Source organism: Sceloporus occidentalis, unplaced genomic scaffold (assembly GCF_023333645.1).
Source record: "Sceloporus occidentalis isolate IW3139 unplaced genomic scaffold, rSceOcc1.0.p SCAF_27, whole genome shotgun sequence".
In the NCBI taxonomy this organism is placed as follows: domain Eukaryota; kingdom Metazoa; phylum Chordata; class Lepidosauria; order Squamata; family Phrynosomatidae; genus Sceloporus; species Sceloporus occidentalis.
The window spans coordinates 13,008,024-13,026,509 of NW_028317007.1; the positions used below are offsets into that span (position 1 = coordinate 13,008,024).

General features: G+C 40.7%; 1 protein-coding gene across 5 annotated transcripts in view; it reads left to right on the plus strand.

Annotated features, from left to right (window-relative positions):
* LOC149299954 (rho guanine nucleotide exchange factor 7-like) overlaps positions 1–18,486 on the plus strand; it is a 74,829-nt gene that overhangs the window by 32,722 nt on the left and 23,621 nt on the right. For all 5 annotated transcript variants that reach the window (XM_089485958.1, XM_089485959.1, XM_089485961.1 and 2 more), the window contains 4 exons: positions 202–290; positions 5,135–5,229; positions 7,873–7,968; positions 11,598–11,720. In XM_089485958.1, coding sequence (XP_089342084.1) covers positions 202–290; positions 5,135–5,229; positions 7,873–7,968; positions 11,598–11,720 — 403 coding nt within the window. The remainder of the gene's footprint in view (positions 1–201; positions 291–5,134; positions 5,230–7,872; positions 7,969–11,597; positions 11,721–18,486) is intronic.

Sequence of the window (18,486 nt, forward strand, 5' to 3'; positions counted from 1 at the left end):
TATCCTTCACTTTTAACCGGTCTGATTTTCTCCTCTTCTTCCCCTTTTTTTGTCCATGCCTAATTTACTATAATATAGTATGTGTTTTTACCTTTTCTATGTCTGGATCTGTGTCTCTACTTCTATTTTTACAGAGCTTTTTGTCTTAATGGTTCATGATGATATTGTAATTGTTGCTAATGGCTCCTCTGTATTCCATAGAAAAGCCTGTATCTCCCAAGTCAACCACATTGAAGAGCCCCCCAAAAGGGTTTGAAACATCTGGAATCAACAAAAGCTATTACAATGTGGTGAGTGAGTTTTTTTGGTTTTTTTTGCTGTGACTTTAGTGACAATGTGTGCTTTTTAATGTGACTGTTATACAATTCTGCTTCAGTGCTGTAATATGAAGCAAAGCTGACAAAGTGTTGTATGTAAACTTTTGAATCACTTCTAATTGCTACTTCATATCGTTTGTTGGGTTGTTCAAACTATACCTCTTCTGTCATTGGTGTGCTACAACTCCTATGATCCTCGGCCAGTATTTGGGTGTAGATTTTGGGATTCCGGAGTTGCCAGTTTAGCTCATAATCTAGCTCTAAATGCACCACATTTAAAAGATACCACTTAAAAATAGCATAGCTTCCGATTTCATGTGCGTCATTGTATCGTTTGACAAACAGGAAACGTGTTTTTGCCCCCACGTTATCCTTATGTTTGCACTTATTCTTACTATTCCTCTAATTTATACTTCTTTGCCTGATTGTTGCAATGTGTGAGAAAAGTAAAACTGGGTCGATGTCACTGCAAACAACCTCCCAACCACCCATGCTGGTTCAAGTATTGTGACATCTCCAGTAGTAGGCCAATTTAAAACGTCACTCTATTCTTCCCTTTCAGTTACGTACACTTATGGTTCAGTAACATACTGGTAGACAATGTCCGGTCTATGAATTCTTTTATAGTTCTGTCTTCGTCTACCCATCTGATTGAGCTTCCTTTGTTTCACAAACATAAGCCATGTTGTTGGCCCCACTTCACTATGAGAGACAAGATGGAGACTTGTCTTGAAACGTTACATGACGAGCGTTGCTTTATAGGTCACTGCCTGAAAGCCGCATCACTAGCTTGCCACGGAGAGTGTCTCCAAGAGGGAGAAAAGCATATAACTCGGCCTCCATCTGTTTCCTCTGTTTACAGGAAGAACCAGATCTCATTATTCAAGCTGCAAAAATAGGGAAAAATTACGGATTATCTCCTTAAGGATAATATTCCTGGCCGCTGACCTACTACATGTTGGCTAAAGAATATTTCCAAACTGCTTATCTGGTGTCTGCTCACTTTTGATAATCTCTGTCTTTGTCTTATACGATTGATTCTTCTGTTTCTGAAAAACTGTTGAGGCCAACCCAATTTTATAAAAAAAAAATATATATATAAGGTCAGGTGTTTAATGTGTATATGTAAACCGTGTAAAGGAGAATTGAAGTGGTTTTCTTGATGGTAATATAATATTGCCTTCACATTGAATTGAATGACTTACACAATCATTCCAGCCTAGAGCACAACTTTTTTAGGAAATATTTCACCTGTTACCAAAGGCAGTAGTACTAATGAAATCTGTGTTTATTAAACGTTCCCCTTAAAAGACCCATGTAATGGACTTACTATTTCGCGACAGCTGTGCACTTACACAATCCTGTCCTTTAATAGACCTGTTCCACCAACGGCCCAGATTGTTTTAGTTCCCCTGTTGGAATAGAATGTGGTAATAAATTAATCTTGTCCTGTTGGTGCACTTTGAGTTCTGGGTCGGGAACCTCTGTGACACTGGAATTTTTTATGGATTGATTTGCTGCTTATTATCAGGTCGTGTCATGTAAATGCAGAAATCCCTTTGTCTTCTCCACATAGTTTATTAAGCTTTAAGTTGTTAACATATTTGTCAAATATGTATTTGTCCAAAATATGGTGTAAATGCTGTTCAACTGTTATGCGCAGTGTGCTTTATGTTTTATATATGTGCCGTTACACATTTGTGGTGGAAATATAATGGATATGGGTTGAGAGGTTAGGGTGAAAATTAAAAACAAGTTGAAGAAAATAAATTCATGCAGAATTATTAATATTCTTTGAAGAATGGTGTAAGAAGAATGTTGTATTGTAGGTTTCTATAATAAGAAAAATGGATATAGCGGTATTTGCCCAAGAGAATATGGAGTCTTTAGTCGAAGTAGAAACCCTAGAAAAAGATGTAAATAATCCGAGGTCTCAAAAGCTAACTTAGCTTTATATCTTCTGTTGACCCCATGTATTAGCTGTGAGGTATAACATGTTCATTGCCTGTTTACTGATTATACTCTTATGGACATTACAATTCAAATAGGATTTTAACAAAAAATAATTGTGGTGATGGCACCATAGCTTTAGTGTCTAAATAGCTTTAGTGTCTTCACTGTAGTGTCATAGTAGGATTTGTCATTGGTATTCTGCCTTAAGGCATTGCTTTATACTGTTTGAAAGAAGTGAATCGCCAGCGGAGGTTGCGTTCATAGATTCTCTGGTGTGGATTGTACAGCCGGTGCTATAACAGCAGGGCTCTGTTTTGGGGCTCTGCAAATTCTTCGCCACGCTAAAGGGATGAAGACGCAACAGAAATCTTACTGGCAGAGCTATGGGGTCCTCTGGAAGCAGCCGAAATAATCCAGACAAGGGCTTGTGGATAAAGAAAGGTGGACGAGAGGTAATTTTACGTGTTTCACTTGAGATCCTCTTTACTTTAAATATTACAGAGTCCCTCTGAAATATATTCCTTTGGGCAGGTCCCCCATTTCCTTCTGTACCAGTATTTCTTAATGTGTGTTAATCTTAATATGAGTTAAACAAATTTGCTAGGTATCTCTTTGTGAATGGGTTGCCACAGAGGGCTTAGTTAATAGAAGGTATTATATGTCACTGCATTATCTGCATTGGGTCAGTATCCATCGGTCCATGTACACGTACATCTGGGTATATGCACTAGGCTTCTGGAATCTGATGCAACGATAACTGTCTTAGACGAGATCTGGTATTTTATAGTGTAAAATAAGTGTACTTTTTATTGGGAGATGGCATTTCCGTCCCTTTTTTTTTTTTCTTGTAAGTTAATGGAACATGATCTGGTATGGAATTCTGATAATATAATTCCAGTGGACAGAGTCTATGCTTAAGTGGAGTTCAAGGGCTCCATTAAAGTCACTGCTGTTTTGCTGCGTGCGTCTGTAAACATAATGATTGGCACGGTTAAAGACCAGGAAGGAAAGGTCCGGCTCTGGTCGTGCCATGTTTGCACATCCTCTGTTTTTTGGGTTTTTTTTGCTGTGTTTAAGAATTCATAGTTTTCAGTGTAACTATGTGTGCCATGTTGAAGTTGTTGTACAATACTATATATCCTATGTCTCCTTAAACCTCTTTAGGAGCTGTGAGGCTTTATCTTATTGGCCCTGAAGGAGTTAAGACTGCATGTACCATCAATGCTCCTTGAAACGGGCTGCTATGGGATAATTCAGAATCACACAGGCATGGTAGAATTAAAGAGAATTTACTGTTGAAGTCAACAATTAGGTTCCTAGCAATGAATGGACTTTCAAAAAGCAACAAAAATGCTCTTTTAGATGGAAATGAATAGGCACATTGATGGAAGATGCCAGTCCCTGGTGTACTGTAGAAAGACAGATCAATGTGTCCCTTCAGTGTCCCTGCTAAAAAACCCATTCAAGCTGCAAAATATTCTATGAAACCATAGGAAAGAATACCTATCATCATGCAAGTTTGCCTCATGTATTACAGCACAAATAATTGCCATGATGGTAAGGATGCCAAAGCTTGGTGCTTGTTTTGTTGTTGTGTTAGGTAATCAAACATGGAGTTTTAAGGTGTAAACATGTTATTGCCCCGCCCATTATAAATCTAACCCTGGCTTTAAACAGTTGCTGATACATGTTACTCTGGCAAAGCTTAAGTTGCCAAACCACTGTCCTTTTGACCAAATGAAGGACTGTAGTGAATCTATCCACAAATGCCTTACATAAACTCTTCAACTTCTTCCAGGAATTCTCATAGAGATTTACCTTGATACATCTCTTTCCCCTCATCTAAACATCAAACACGGTATACATGGCAGAGTGGCAAGGTGGAAACTGTGGCTCACTAACAAGAACACGAATACTTGTTTAGACGGTGCCAGACTATTGATGTATGGAACTTTTGTGTGTGTGTGTGTGTGTATATACACAGAAAACTCATGCATCGATTTTGAGCCCTTTTCAGAATTAGCGACGTTGAGGGTCCAGACTGTCTTTAGACAGATTGATCTCCTATGCAGCGGCAAGAAGAACTCCCTGTCACTGCAAAAAAAAAAAAAAGGCTGGACTGTGACATCCTAAGAGCCATCTTATCCAGCATTTCACGGACGTACGTCTATAAGCTACCACCCAATTGAAATGCTGTGGCAGTACCTTAAGAATTTTGTTCCACTCTTCTTTACAACCATGTGAGAGATTGATAGTCCTTCAGAAAGTGATTACTTGAAGTTGTTTCTGGTAATGGTGGTTCTACAAGCTATTGAATCATAAGGAATACTTAGTTTTTTGCACATGGCTTCTCCATTTTGGCTTTATTTTTGTTGAACAAATCATGACATTTTCTGTGATCTGAGTAAGATAAGTATACTTATCTTGACAGAAACAATAAACATTCACTTATACACCCAAGTGATTTGTTTTACATTGCTGTAGCACCTTAGCCTTTTTTTTTAGTGCATGGAATAGTGCATTAGAGTATGGAAGTACCCACAGTCGGTACACACAAAGCACTGAACTCTGGCAGCTTACCAAGTGTGAAATCGTTTGTATCTTGGTCGACCTTCAGCATTTAAATAGAAACTAATTAATATGTGCTTGGGGGCTTAATCCTCTTCCTGTGTACATATTTTCTTTGATGTTAACTAATTTTGTTATTACTGAATAAAATAACCTAGTTAACAGCATCCAAATCTAAATTCTTGTGTAATGTGACGTAGGTTATGAATATATTGCATTTTGCCACATATCATGGGGAAACGGCACTTATGTGCACCTACGTTTATTTCTAACAAGTCTTTGTTTTGATATTTCAGGTGCTGCAGAATATTTTGGAAACAGAAAATGAATATGCCAAGGAAATCCAGAACATGCTATCCAATTACCTTCGGCATTTGCAAACCAGTGAAAAGTAAGAGAAGCTACATTCTGTTTTCTATTTGTGATCTATTAATCACAATTATTAACCTATAGCTGTTTGATTAGACAATTCCATTGGTGGCATGCTAATTCTCAAACTTTAACCCCTTAACGACCTTTGCCGGTTCAGGACCGTCATGGAAAAACGGTCGCTTAACGACCTTTGACGGTCCTGAACCGTCAAAAAATTAAATAAGCTTAGAAAGTGATCAACGATCACTTTCTTCGCTTAAACGGCGTTACTGTAATGCCTCGATGTCGAGGCATTCAGCAAGGCCGAGATCGGCATCGGGGGCCATGTCTGGCCCCTCCCCGGGGCGTCATGTCTGGCCCCTCCCCGGGGCGTCATGTCTGGCCCCTCCCCGGGGCGTCATGTCTGGCCCCTCCCCGGGGCGTCAACAGCCGCCATACATTGTATGGCAGCGGACACCCATTTTAAAAGCGTTTAGGAGGCGATCAACGATCGCCTCCTAAACTTAAATGGTGTCGCTGGAATGCCTCGATCAGGAGGCATCCAGCGACACCAAACACTTACCTCTGGATGGGCTGTGACCGCTCCGGAGAGCAGTCACAGCCGGTGATCTTCGCCATCAACAAGATGGCGGCGGCCCGGGAAAAAAAACAATAATATAGAGAACTCTGGCTCCACTTGCAGGTTGAATACAGGTACTGCACTCAACCATGCAAGTCAATGGAGCCCAGCTTTCTAATCACAATGTGATTAGTAAAATATTAAAAAAATAATAAAAAAATAAAAAAAATGGGAAAAAAAAAGTGCTAACATTTAAAAATAATTATGCAGTGATGTCACTAGATGAACCATCCAGTACCAGCAAAATGTGTAAAAAAAATATAAAAAAAAGTATTAAAAAAATAAAATAAAAAAAATAAAGTTTATTATTTTGAGCAAGTGCTAAGATTTCTCAAAAATAGCAACAAAGAGTTAAAATAAAAGCACTTCAAATACCCAAGGGGTGTCTAATATAAAAAAAAAATGGCTGATGGGGTAAATTGGAGTGGCCGAGCTCAAAGATAGGGCATAGGTACAGACTGACCAAAATGGAGAAAAAAAGCGCACTTCCCAAATGTGGCATTTTAAATCTCAAACAACACGACAAACCCATGCATGTCGGGTATCACTGCACTCAGGAGATGTTCCTGAACACACATTGGGGTGTTGTTTGACAGTGACATATACCAGAACCTGTATATCTATAACTAAAGTACAATTTGTGTGAAAAAAATAAATAAAACAAATTACTATTACAAAGTTTGACAAAGTGTAGTTGTATAATTGGTGCATGGAAAGGGTTAAAATAACAGCAATTTGAATACCCTGGGGTGTCTAGTTTTCAAAAATATATGGTTTGACGGGGTTAAATTGAGTTAACCTGCTTCAAAGATATTCCAAAGAGGAGATGGAGGCAGAATGACCAAATGACTACCTGAATTACGCATGCCCCAAAAGTAGCCCTTTACCAGCCAAACAATCTGACAAACCCATGCATGTGGGGTATCGCTGTACTCAGGAGATGTTCCTGAACACACATTGGGGTGTTGTTTGACAGTGGCATATACCAGGACCTGTATATCTATAAATAAAGTACAATTTGTTTGAAAAAAAAAAAAATTACTATTACAAAGTTTGACAAAGTGTAGTTGTATAATTGGTGCATGGAAAGGGTTAAAATAACAGCATTTGGAATACCCTGGGGTGTCTAGTTTTCAAAAATATATGGTTTGAATGGGTTAAATTGAGTTAACCAGCTTCAAAGATGTTCCAAAGAGGAGATGGAGGCAGACTGACCAGATTTGTTAAAAAAGATTTGGAAATCATAAAACGCTGCTTGTACTTATTGCCCTATAACTTACAAAAAACAGCAAAAAAACATAAAAACATTGGGTATTTCTAAACTCAGGACAAGTAGTAGAATCTATTTAGCTAGTTTTTTTACTTGCTTTTTAAGGTGAGTAAAAGATTTTTCAAATAAAAGTCATAAAATGTGTTTTTTTTTTAATTTTTCACCATGTTTTTTTTATTTTTTATAGTAAATAAGATGATACGATCAAAATAATGGTATCTGAAGAAAGCCCATCTTGTCCTGAAAAAAACAATATATAACTTATGTGGGTACACTAAATGGGTGAGGAGAAAATTACAGCTGAACACAAGCACCACAAAAGTATTAAAACAGCCTCGGTCCCACAGGGTACAAAAAGAAAAAACGAGCCCGGTCCTTAAGGGGTTAAAGAAGATTCCCTTTGTATAGATAACACCGTATGGACCATAGTTTCAGGAAATTAGACCTCACTGAGAGGGAAGTTGATAAATGAAACAGTCTCCCAACAGAGGTTGTAGAGCCTAATACAGAGTCAGAATTTAAACACGTATGCTATAGGCATTAAGGTATCCTGAATCGAAGACAAGACCAAGGATTTATTTAGGTTCGAGTCTCTACATTAAGAAAAATGGGCAGACTAGGTGGGCCAAATTATTCTTGCTTGTGGTCAAATTGGTTACTATAGCCAATAATATTTTTTATATTCTATGTTTTAATCATGAAGATGCTTTACATATCCCATGTTTTATGCTAGCTGTACATACATCATTGATTGTGTTTTGTTTTCTGTTTAGACTCAGCCCCACAAGTATTTCCTATTTAATGGGAAACCTTGAAGAGATCTGCTCTTTCCAGCAGGTGTTGGTGCAGTCGCTAGAAGAATGCGCAAAGTAAGTCTTCCACAAAGTGTAGGTCTGCACCCTTCATTTTAAGTGTAATAGATATTTGCTTCCTCCTCACCCTGTAATATATTAAAATTACCATATTTTTGTTTGCATCCAGTTATAGGCTGCACCCTCATAGTTCGGTGCCATTTTAAACAAAATGACCATTTTAAAGGAAAAAATACACGTTAGTAGAAGTGTAAAAGGGTATTTTCTCACTCACTCTTACTCTCTCACGCTCTCAGTATCTCATTACCTTCTCCACTGACCCCTTGCATGTCCCACTTCTTCTCTCGCCTTGTCGTGTTCTTCTGTTTTCTTTATACATCTGCTTCTCCTCGGGATCAGCCCTGTTAACCAGACAGATTCACAGAGAGAAAGAGGCGCAGAAACACTTCCCTTTCTCTCCTGCTGAACTATTCCGGCCTATTGGAGTACTTCCACAAATCCGCAGAGCCGGGGACGGGGACAGCCTCTCCCCCTTTGCTCCAATCCGGAGAGACGCTGTGTGCGGAGGCTTCGCCCTTTTGTGGAAGTGCTCTAGGAGGCCTGATTAACGGAGCTGATGCTAGGGAGAAGCGGAGCTGCGGAAAATCAGACAGGAACATGGAAGGGGTCTGTAGAGAAGGCAGAGAGACATTGAAAAAAAGCTTGCATCAGGGGTATTCTTGTTTGCGTCAATTAGGGTGACTTCAGCTCCAAGGGGTCTAGTGAGACCCCTCTATGTGCATGTACTGAAAATACTTTCATGATTTCCACGGGACTGCTTTCCTGACAGTGATTGGCTACCTGAAGCAGCCAGAACTGGTACAAAATGTTGACAACAGAGGATTTTCACTGGGTTGTAGTGTCTATTCTACAAAGTACTTTCATACACGGTATACATTGGTCTAATAAAAAAAACAAACATTCGCGATTTAAAGAGAATAATTAATTATGAAAAGTCCGACCCCCCCCCTTCACACCAAAAAAAGTCAGAGATGAGTGTAAATAATATAATGGGCCAAGATTACAACAGATTTTCTTATTTACCGCTTTCTGATTAGCCTGAAGGGTTACAGCTTTCAATAATAGTATGAAAGCAATTTTATGTAATCTGAGCATATTGTGGCGGTTTTGGCCGCTATGCAATATCTTAACCCCTTCGCGACCTTTGCCGGTTCAGGACTGTCATGACATGAAGGTCGCTAAATGACCTTTGACGGTCCTGAACCGTCATAAAATAAGCTTAGAAAGTGATCAACGATCACTTTCTTCGCTTAAACGGCGTTACTGTAATGCCTCGATGTCGAGGCATTCAGTAACGCCGAGATCGGCATCGGGGGCCATGTCTGGCCCCTCCCCGGGGCGTCAACAGCCGCCATACATTGTATGGCGGCGGACGCCCGTTTTAAAAGCGTTTAGGAGGCGATCGACGATCGCCTCCTAAACTTAAATGGTGTCGCTGGAATGCCTCAATCAGGAGGCATCCAGCGACACCAAACACTTACCTCTGGGTGGGCTGTGACCGCTCCGGAGAGCGGTCACAGCCGCCGCTGCCGGTGATCTTCGCCATCAAGCAAGATGGCGGCGGTCCGGGAAAATAAACAATAAAGATGATAGAGTTAGCTAGACGGTCTCCAGACCCTCTAGAGAACTCTGGCTCCACTTGCAGGTTGAATACAGGTACTGCATTCAACCATGCAAGTCAATGGAGCCCAGCTTTCTAATCACTATGTGATTAGTAAAATAAAATAAAAAAATAAAGTTTATTATTTTGAGCAAGTGCTAAAATTTCTCAAAAATCTCAACAAAGAGTTAAAATAAAAGCACTTCAAATACCCAAGGGGTGTCTAATATATAAAAAAATGGCTGATGGGCCAAGTGGCCAAGCTCAAAGATAGGGCATAGGTCCAGACTGACCAAAACGGAGAAAAAAAGCGCACTTCCCAAATGTGGCATTTTAAATCTCAAACAACCCGACAAACCCATGCATGTCGGGTATCACTGCACTCAGGAGATGTTCCTGAACACATATTGGGGGGTTGTTTGACAGTGGCATATACCAGAACCTGTATATCTATAACTAAAGTACAATTTGTGTGGAAAAAAAATAAAAAAAAAATACTATTACAAAGTTTGACAAAGTGTAGTTCTATAATTGGTGCATGGAAAGGGTTAAAATAACAGCATTTGGAATACCCTGGGGTGTCTAGTTTTCAAAAATATATGGTTTGAATGGGTTAAATTGAGTTAACCGGCTTCAAAGATATTCCAAAGAGGAGATGGAGGCAGAATGACCAAATGACCACCTGGATTACGCATGCCCCAAAAGTAGCCTTTTACCAGCCAAACAATCTGACAAACCCATGCATGTGGGGTATCGCTGTACTCAGGAGATGTTCCTGAACACATATTGGGGGGTTGTTTGACAGTGACATATACCAGAACCTGTATATCTATAACTAAAGTACAATTTGTGTGAAAAAAAATAAAAAAAAAATACTATTACAAAGTTTGACAAAGTGTAGTTCTATAATTGGTGCATGGAAAGGGTTAAAATAACAGCATTTGGAATACCCTGGGGTGTCTAGTTTTCAAAAATATATGGTTTAAATGGGTTAAATTGAGTTAACCCGCTTCAAAGATATTCCAAAGAGGAGATGGAGGCAGAATGACCAGATTTGTTAAAAAAGATTTGGAAATCATAAAACGCTGCTTGTACTTATTGCCCTACAACTTACAAAAAACAGCAAAAAAACATAAAAACATTGGGTATCTCTAAACTCAGGACAAGTAGTAGAATCTATTTAGCTAGTTTTTTTACTTGCTTTTTTAGGTGAGTAAAAGATTTTTCAAATAAAAGTCATAAAATGTGTTTTTTTTTCAATTTTTCACCATGTTTTTTTTATTTTTTTTATAGTAAATAAGATGATACGATCAAAATAATGGTATCTGAAGAAAGCCCATCTTGTCCTGAAAAAAACAATATATAACTTATGTGGGTTCACTAAATGGGTGAGGAGAAAATTACAGCTGAACACAAGCACCACAAAAGTGTCAAAACAGCTGCGGTCCCACAGGGTACAAAACGAAAAATGAGCCTGGTCCTTAAGGGGTTAATCACTATTTAATACCATTGTTATTGTATTAACGGCTCTGTAGCACAGGTTAGCGTGTGAGCTGCAGCAAACTTGTGATGAACCACTAGAGGTCAGTAGAGGGTTTGTGAAGAAAGTGCTGATGGGTCAGCTAAGGTTAGAGCTGGTTTGGGTTCTGGATTACGGTATATACCTCTTACCTGTGGCATATTATGCTCTCTAGAAGGGAAGGAGAGGAGGTTAAAGCCATGCACACCTAAAGGGGCAGAAAACATATTATAAACAGTCATATGGAACAGGCATATGGAAGTTTTTGTATGCCAGAAGCTGTCGAAAATGTAAGCCTTTGATCTTGCAGGATAGTGTATATTTTTATGGAGGTTAGGAAACACACTTGCATTTTGTCTGTATCCTTGATGTCATAGATATGATGCCGTGGTTAACCTGAATCTGTTTTTAGTTAGTTATGTATACTGTGCAAAGGTTAAACTACCTGAGTCTGTGAAATTGTGAATGTAGAATTTTATTGTATTTTAATTCATCTGTTTCTTTTAGGTTACCCGAAGGTCAGCAAAGGGTTGGAGGTTGCTTTATGAGTTTAATGCCACAGATGAAGAGTTTGTATCTTGCATATTGTGCCAACCACCCTTCGGCAGTCAATGTCCTCACACACCACAGGTCAGTTTGTTCATTAGTACGCTTTTATTTTCATTTTAACAATGTAATTTACACCTTGTAGGTTTATTTCAATCATGTTTTATTTTACTAATTAATGTGTTCAAAATATGAAACTCCACACTTGTTACGGCTCTAACTGCATCAGGGTATATTTTAGTTATATATAAATGAAAGTAGTAACGTTTACGGAATTTGTTTTTTGTGACCATCACACCTAGGGCAGACCCCATCTTGGTTGGCAATTAGAATGTATCATGCAAGTTAGTAACAAGTATACTGCCTTCTCTCATCTGCATTTGAACCTACAAAGCAGACCGTTTCCATTGTTCCTCTGAGACACCGTGTTACGGGAAGCAGAAGTACTAATGGAACAAACTACCTGAGGAGATGGAATCTATTCTTGTTGCTCTTGCCTAATTTTCCCAGCAATTTCTCTGTTTCTAATATCGTGGCACACAGTGCTCTCCCTAGTCACTGAAAGATTATCAGCATGCCATTTTACAAAAAGTGGAATGGCTCTGAAAAATGTCACCACTTTTCTTCCTCGTTTTTGCTATATGCGCAGAAAGTGTGCACTTGATGCTTGTTTAGGTCGCACTAAGTGCTTAGTTATGTGTTCACATTGCGATTGACTTCAGATAGGGACCTGAACTGTTGTTCCTTGATTTTCTGTGATTCATTGACCTTCTGGATATTGTCACAATTGAACTACTCAAGTATTTTGTCTGTTGACTTGCCTTGGATGCTCTACGGGTTCTGTATCATTGCCAAAAGTGTATGTGTGATTTTTATTTTTTATTTTTATTTAATATCCACTTTATTACCACTCAATATTTTCCTAAAATGTTGACTATTGATGAATGCTAAAATAAGCTTTGTAAAATTGGGTCACATTGTGTTGGTGAGGAACGTAGAATGGCTTATTCGTTTTGAGTAGTAAATATGACAATCTTTATAAAAGTCAATAAATAAGACATTTTTGCCCAGTCAGGTGTCAATAGATTATTATAGATTATTATAACTTTAGTTGTATTTGGATATTGACACATACTTATAGTCTGTATCAAAATTCCATGAATGTGGATGTCTGTAAGATCACGTCACTTTACTTATTGATGTAATTAGAAACTTCACTAAAAAATAAATAAATATATAATATATATATACCGTATTTGCCCGATTATAAAACGAGTTTTTTTCCAGAGCAAATGCTCTCGTCTTCTAATCGGGGTCGTCTTCTAATCAGACCTCAAATAGAGGTCTGATTATGAGACTAAGATCCAGATCCCCCGCACCGCTGCAGGGGACCTGGATCCTCCTGTCCCCCCCCCCATTTAACACCCCCCCACACACACTTACCGGTGCTTCCTGCTGTATTGCCGGGGCAGTGGGTTGACGTCTACGCGATCCGCGTAGACAACGTCCAGTGCAGCCGGAAGGAGGTGTGACTAGCAGCGGGGGTTGTCTGCATCCGTCCCGCATACCTTCCCCGACTGTCAGAGATCAGAGTTCCCCGCACCGGTGCGGGGAACTCTGATCTCTGACAGCCGGGGAAGGTATGCGGGACGGACGCAGACAAACCCCCGCTGCCAACTCCACCTCCTTCCGGCTGCAGCGGAAGGAGACGTCAACCCGCTGCCCCGGCAATACAGCAGGAAATTGGAAGCACAGGTAAGTGCGTGTGCGTGTGGGGGGGGGTGTTAAATGGGGGGATAGGGCATTTCTGGAATGCCTTATACCCCTATATGCCACTCTGCCCCATAATATGCCTTTTAACCCCCTAAATGCCAGAGTGGCATATAGGGGTATAAGGCATTTCTGGAGGCAGAGTGCTCTATACAATGCCTTTTAACTCCCTTAATGCCACTCTGCTTCTGGAATGCCTTATACCTCCCTATATGCCACTCTGCCCCATAATATGCATTTTAACCCCCTAAATGCCAGAATGGGATATAGGGGTATAAGGCATTTCTGGAGGCAGAGTGGCACATAGGGGGTCAAAAGGCATACCATGGGGCACAGTGGCATATAGAGGGTTAAAAGGCATATCATGGGCCACAGTGCCATATTGGTGTGGCAAGCCTGGGGGCAGATGTGCGTAACTGGGGGACAGGTTGGAAAATACAAGGAAATAAAAACAAAAAAAATATTTTTCACAATCATAGCTTTTATTTAAAAAAATAGTTTACATGAATTAACATTTACTGGTAAAACTTTTTTCCTTTAGGGTCGTCTTATATTCAGGCTTTTTCTTTTTTTCCTACATTAATATTCAGATTTTGGGGGTCGTCTTATAATCGAGCAAATACGGTATATATATAAGCTTTGGAAAGAAACACAAATTCCACATGCTTTAGTTTCCGGCAGTGTCGGTTAGGGCGTCTTATTGATCCTTTTGTGACTGATTCTCATACAGAGGAGCCCTCAGGGTTTTACCTATTCTCAAAATGAATTGACAGACCGTCGATAATACGCAAATATATCACATTTGGTGCTTTTCTCGCTAGAATTTTAAGCTTGCGAGCCGAGCTCTCTCCACCTAATGTGTCGGTTTGTCTTTGTCATACCCCCTTGAATATATGTATTATATATCATATGTTATGTGTGTGTGTGTATGTATGTATGTATATATGTGTGTGTGTGTATATATATATATATATATATATATATTAGGGCTGCAACTAACGATTATTTTCATAATCGATTAGTTGGCCGATTATTTTTTCGATTAATCGGATAAAAAAATGAATGTACATTTTTCATTTATTTAAAATAATTTAATAAACAAATGATGTTAAATACAAACGCAGAATAAAAAAAAACCTGATAAAATGCATTTGTTGTCTTTATTTCCCAACCAGCCCCCCCAATTTATGCACATTTGAGCACAGGCTTGCCACGCTGCCTCCCACATATGCCACTCCACGCTGCCTCCCACATATACCACTCCACGCTGCCTCCCACATATACCACTCCACGCTGCCTCCCACATATACCACTCCACGCTGCCTCCCACATATACCACTCCACGCTGCCTCCCACATATACCACTCCACGCTGCCTCCCACATATACCACTCCACGCTGCCTCCCACATATACCACTCCACGCTGCCTCCCACATATACCACTCCACGCTGCCTCCCACATATACCACTCCACGCTGCCTCCCACATACACCACTCCACGCTGCCTCCCACATATACCACTCCACGCTGCCTCCCACATATACCACTCCACGCTGCCTCCCACATATACCACTCCACGCTGCCTCCCACATATACCACTCCACGCTGCCTCCCACATATACCACTCCACGCTGCCTCCCACATATACCACTCCACGCTGCCTCCCACATATACCACTCCACGCTGCCTCCCACATATACCACTCCACGCTGCCTCCCACATATTCCACTCCACGCTGCCTCCCACATATTCCACTCCACGCTGCCTCCCACATATTCCACTCCACGCTGCCTCCCACATATGCCACGCTGCCTCCCACATATGCCACGCTGCCTCCCACATATTCCACTCCACGCTGCCTCCCACATATACCACTCCACACTGCCTCCCACATATTCCACTCCACGCTGCCTCCCACATATGCCACGCTGCCTCCCACATATGCCACGCTGCCTCTCACATATGCCACGCTGCCTCCCACATGCACATTTGAGCCCAGGCTTGCCACGCTGCCTCCCACATATGCCACGCTGCCTCCCACATATGCCACGCTGCCTCCCACATATGCCACGCTGCCTCCCACATATGCCACGCTGCCTCCCACATATGCCACGCTGCCTCCCACATATGCCACGCTGCCTCCCACATATGTCACGCTGCCTCCCACATGTGCCACTCCACTCTACCCCCCACATGTGCCACTGTGCCTGATACGCCTTATACCCCCTGATACACCACTCCATCCTCCCCAGACATGCTACACTGCCTCCCAGACATGCCACGCTGCCCTCCCCACATATGCCTTATATATCGTATATGCCTTATACCCCCAGATATGTCACTCCATCCTCCCCAGATATGCCTTATACCCCCAGATATCTCATAGTCCCCTCAGAGTCACAGACCATACTTTTATAAATAAGTACTGGGTTAATCTTCACTGCCCCCAGGATTTAGATTCCCCTTAGTCTGCCCCCCTTTACCTCTAACTGGGCCTTAAGTTAACTTTATTAAATGAACCCTCAGTCCTCATCATTAAATTAACACTAAACACCCCATTAACCATAACTACCCCTAAATTAACTCTAAATACCCCATCAAACACAGCATCCCCTAAATTAACCCTAAAGACCCCCATCAACCACAACAGCCCCTAAATTAACCCTAAACACTCCATTAACCACAACTGCCTCAAATTAACCCCAAACACCCCATTAACCACAGCTGCTCCTATATTAACCCTAAACACCCCATTATCCATAACTGCCCCTAAATTAACCCTAAACACCCCATTAACCATAGCTGCCCCTAAATTAACCCTAAACACCCCATTAACCATAACTTCCCCTAAATTAACCCTAAACACCCATTAACCATAACTGCCCCTAAATTAAACCCCACCTCCCCTAACTTTCAGCAGCCCAAATATCGATTTTATACTTACAGTTAGATGAGTGTCACAGCCATGTGGTTCTGGCCTTCTGGGAGAAGGAAGGGGCGGGGCCAGTTGTCACAGTGATTACAGGGAGGGACTGGTAAGCAGGAGCTGCTGCTGTGAGTCACTGAAACGGTTTATATAATGAGGGGTATTTTTCAGAGCGTTTGCTCTGAAAAAACCCTCATTTTATAATCGATAAAAATCGATTCAACTAATCGATAATGAAATTCGTTGGCAACGATTTTCATTATCGATTTTATCGATTAGTTGTTGCAGCCCTAATATATATATATGTATGTATGTATGTATTAAGCACTGCGTAAATTCTTGGCGCTATATAAATAAAAGATAATAATAATAGAATTTTTGTTTGCAAACAGGTGATTTGATTCAGAATATCGTTATGCCTTAATTATTGCTAGAACAATTTTGGTGCCGCTGTTGGCAAGTCAGTAGAATTGCATACTGGCAATGGATTTTTAAGCATCATGGTCAGTTTATTTGGAAAGTTTCTCAGGTATGGATGTGGTTACCCGCAGATAGCAGTTCACACCGAGTTTGTGTGTGTTTGGTTTTTTATGAAAGATGTCACTGTGCCCTCTTGGTTAAAATGTGCATCATCGTGAACCAACACGTGCAAAGAATTGATTCTGTTAACCGTTCGTGACCCCAGCGTCCAATTAATTAGTATGTAAAAAAAATAATTTTACCTCTTCCACTTACACAATATTCCATTTATGATAAACATCTGTTACTTGAGCGCAAACATTTTTTATCTAGTGTAAAGGGGAAAGCTTAAAATAGTTTCTGTCCCGCTGCTCAACCTGATAACTGAATTATCTTTGTAGTGATTGCGGTCCAGTGTATGTTATTGTAAGGTAAGCATGCCTTGATGCAGGGTAGGTCTTGCTGAGAATAACTGGAGCATGGATAACAGTGGTGGAGTTCTTTGTGCCTCCTGCACACTGCCTCCCATGGGCTTCAGACAGTAGGAATGATGTCATACCCCATCAGCCGCACTCGAGAGAGAGAGAGAGAGAATCATCCCTCCAGCTCCCGGGAACAAACTGCTCAAAGTCTCTAGCACCGCCGTACAATGCGCTGCCTGTGTGCTGTCCTGAGGCCTGCCAGCGCTGAAAGCTCCTGCTCCATTTCTTACAAGCAGAAATCGGCTCCAGAAGTGTGAGTCCTACCTGTGTGTTCTGCGGGCTCCATCATACAGGCGTATTCTGCGTTCTGTAATGAGATATTCCTCTGCTGTAGATCTGTAGTCCGGTAAAGAGTGCGGCAAACAAAACACAGATTGCTTGTTTGCTTTATGGTTATCTGTAGTCCTAGGACTATGCTATGCAAGTTTAATGCGTTATGTCGACGAGTAACTTAACACAATGCGAGCATACTAAGAACGTATGTCGCCGTCGCCATTGAAATGGTTAATTGTGGCTGACTTCCAAGCTGTGTGCTTGATCACTCTTTTGTGTTAGTGTTTCTTTTGTTTGTTTCTGCACCTTACAATGCCTCTTAGCCGAGTGCCGAGGAGATTTAATGTGCAGCACTTACAACAATTACAACTGTCTGCATAATGGGACTTTTGTCTCTTGCAACGCAGCTGGCATCGCAGAATTATTATAAATAACAGGGTCGCCGTGAGAAATGCGCAGAGCTAAACGTTGGGGAATATCGAAAGTCTCCTCTTTCTCTTCAGCCGATATCCAGTTTCAGTTTAAAACCTGTTTATATATTGTATTCAATGCCTAGCAGACTAAAAGGCATTTAGTTGGACTTGGAACTGGTTCACCTGTTTTAAAACAGGTCCCACCACCGAAGCATTTTGGGATCATATGAAAAAAACCTGCGTTCTTTTACTGCCTTTCAGTGCCCTACTAGTGTCTGGCCTTAAGTCTGTCATAGTTATGTCTGTGTTCTGTTCAATTTGTTTTAAAAAGTTCTTTAGGTTTATGTTGGTTATAACTTTCGCGTTACTGGGGGACTAACAAACAGGTGGTACTGTATTCTAGGGCGGAAACAACTAATCGATATAATTGATAATGAAAATCGTTCTCAACGATTTTCATTATCGATTAGTCGAATCGATTTTTATCGATTATAAAAAGAGGGGTTTTTTTTAGAGCAAATGCTCTG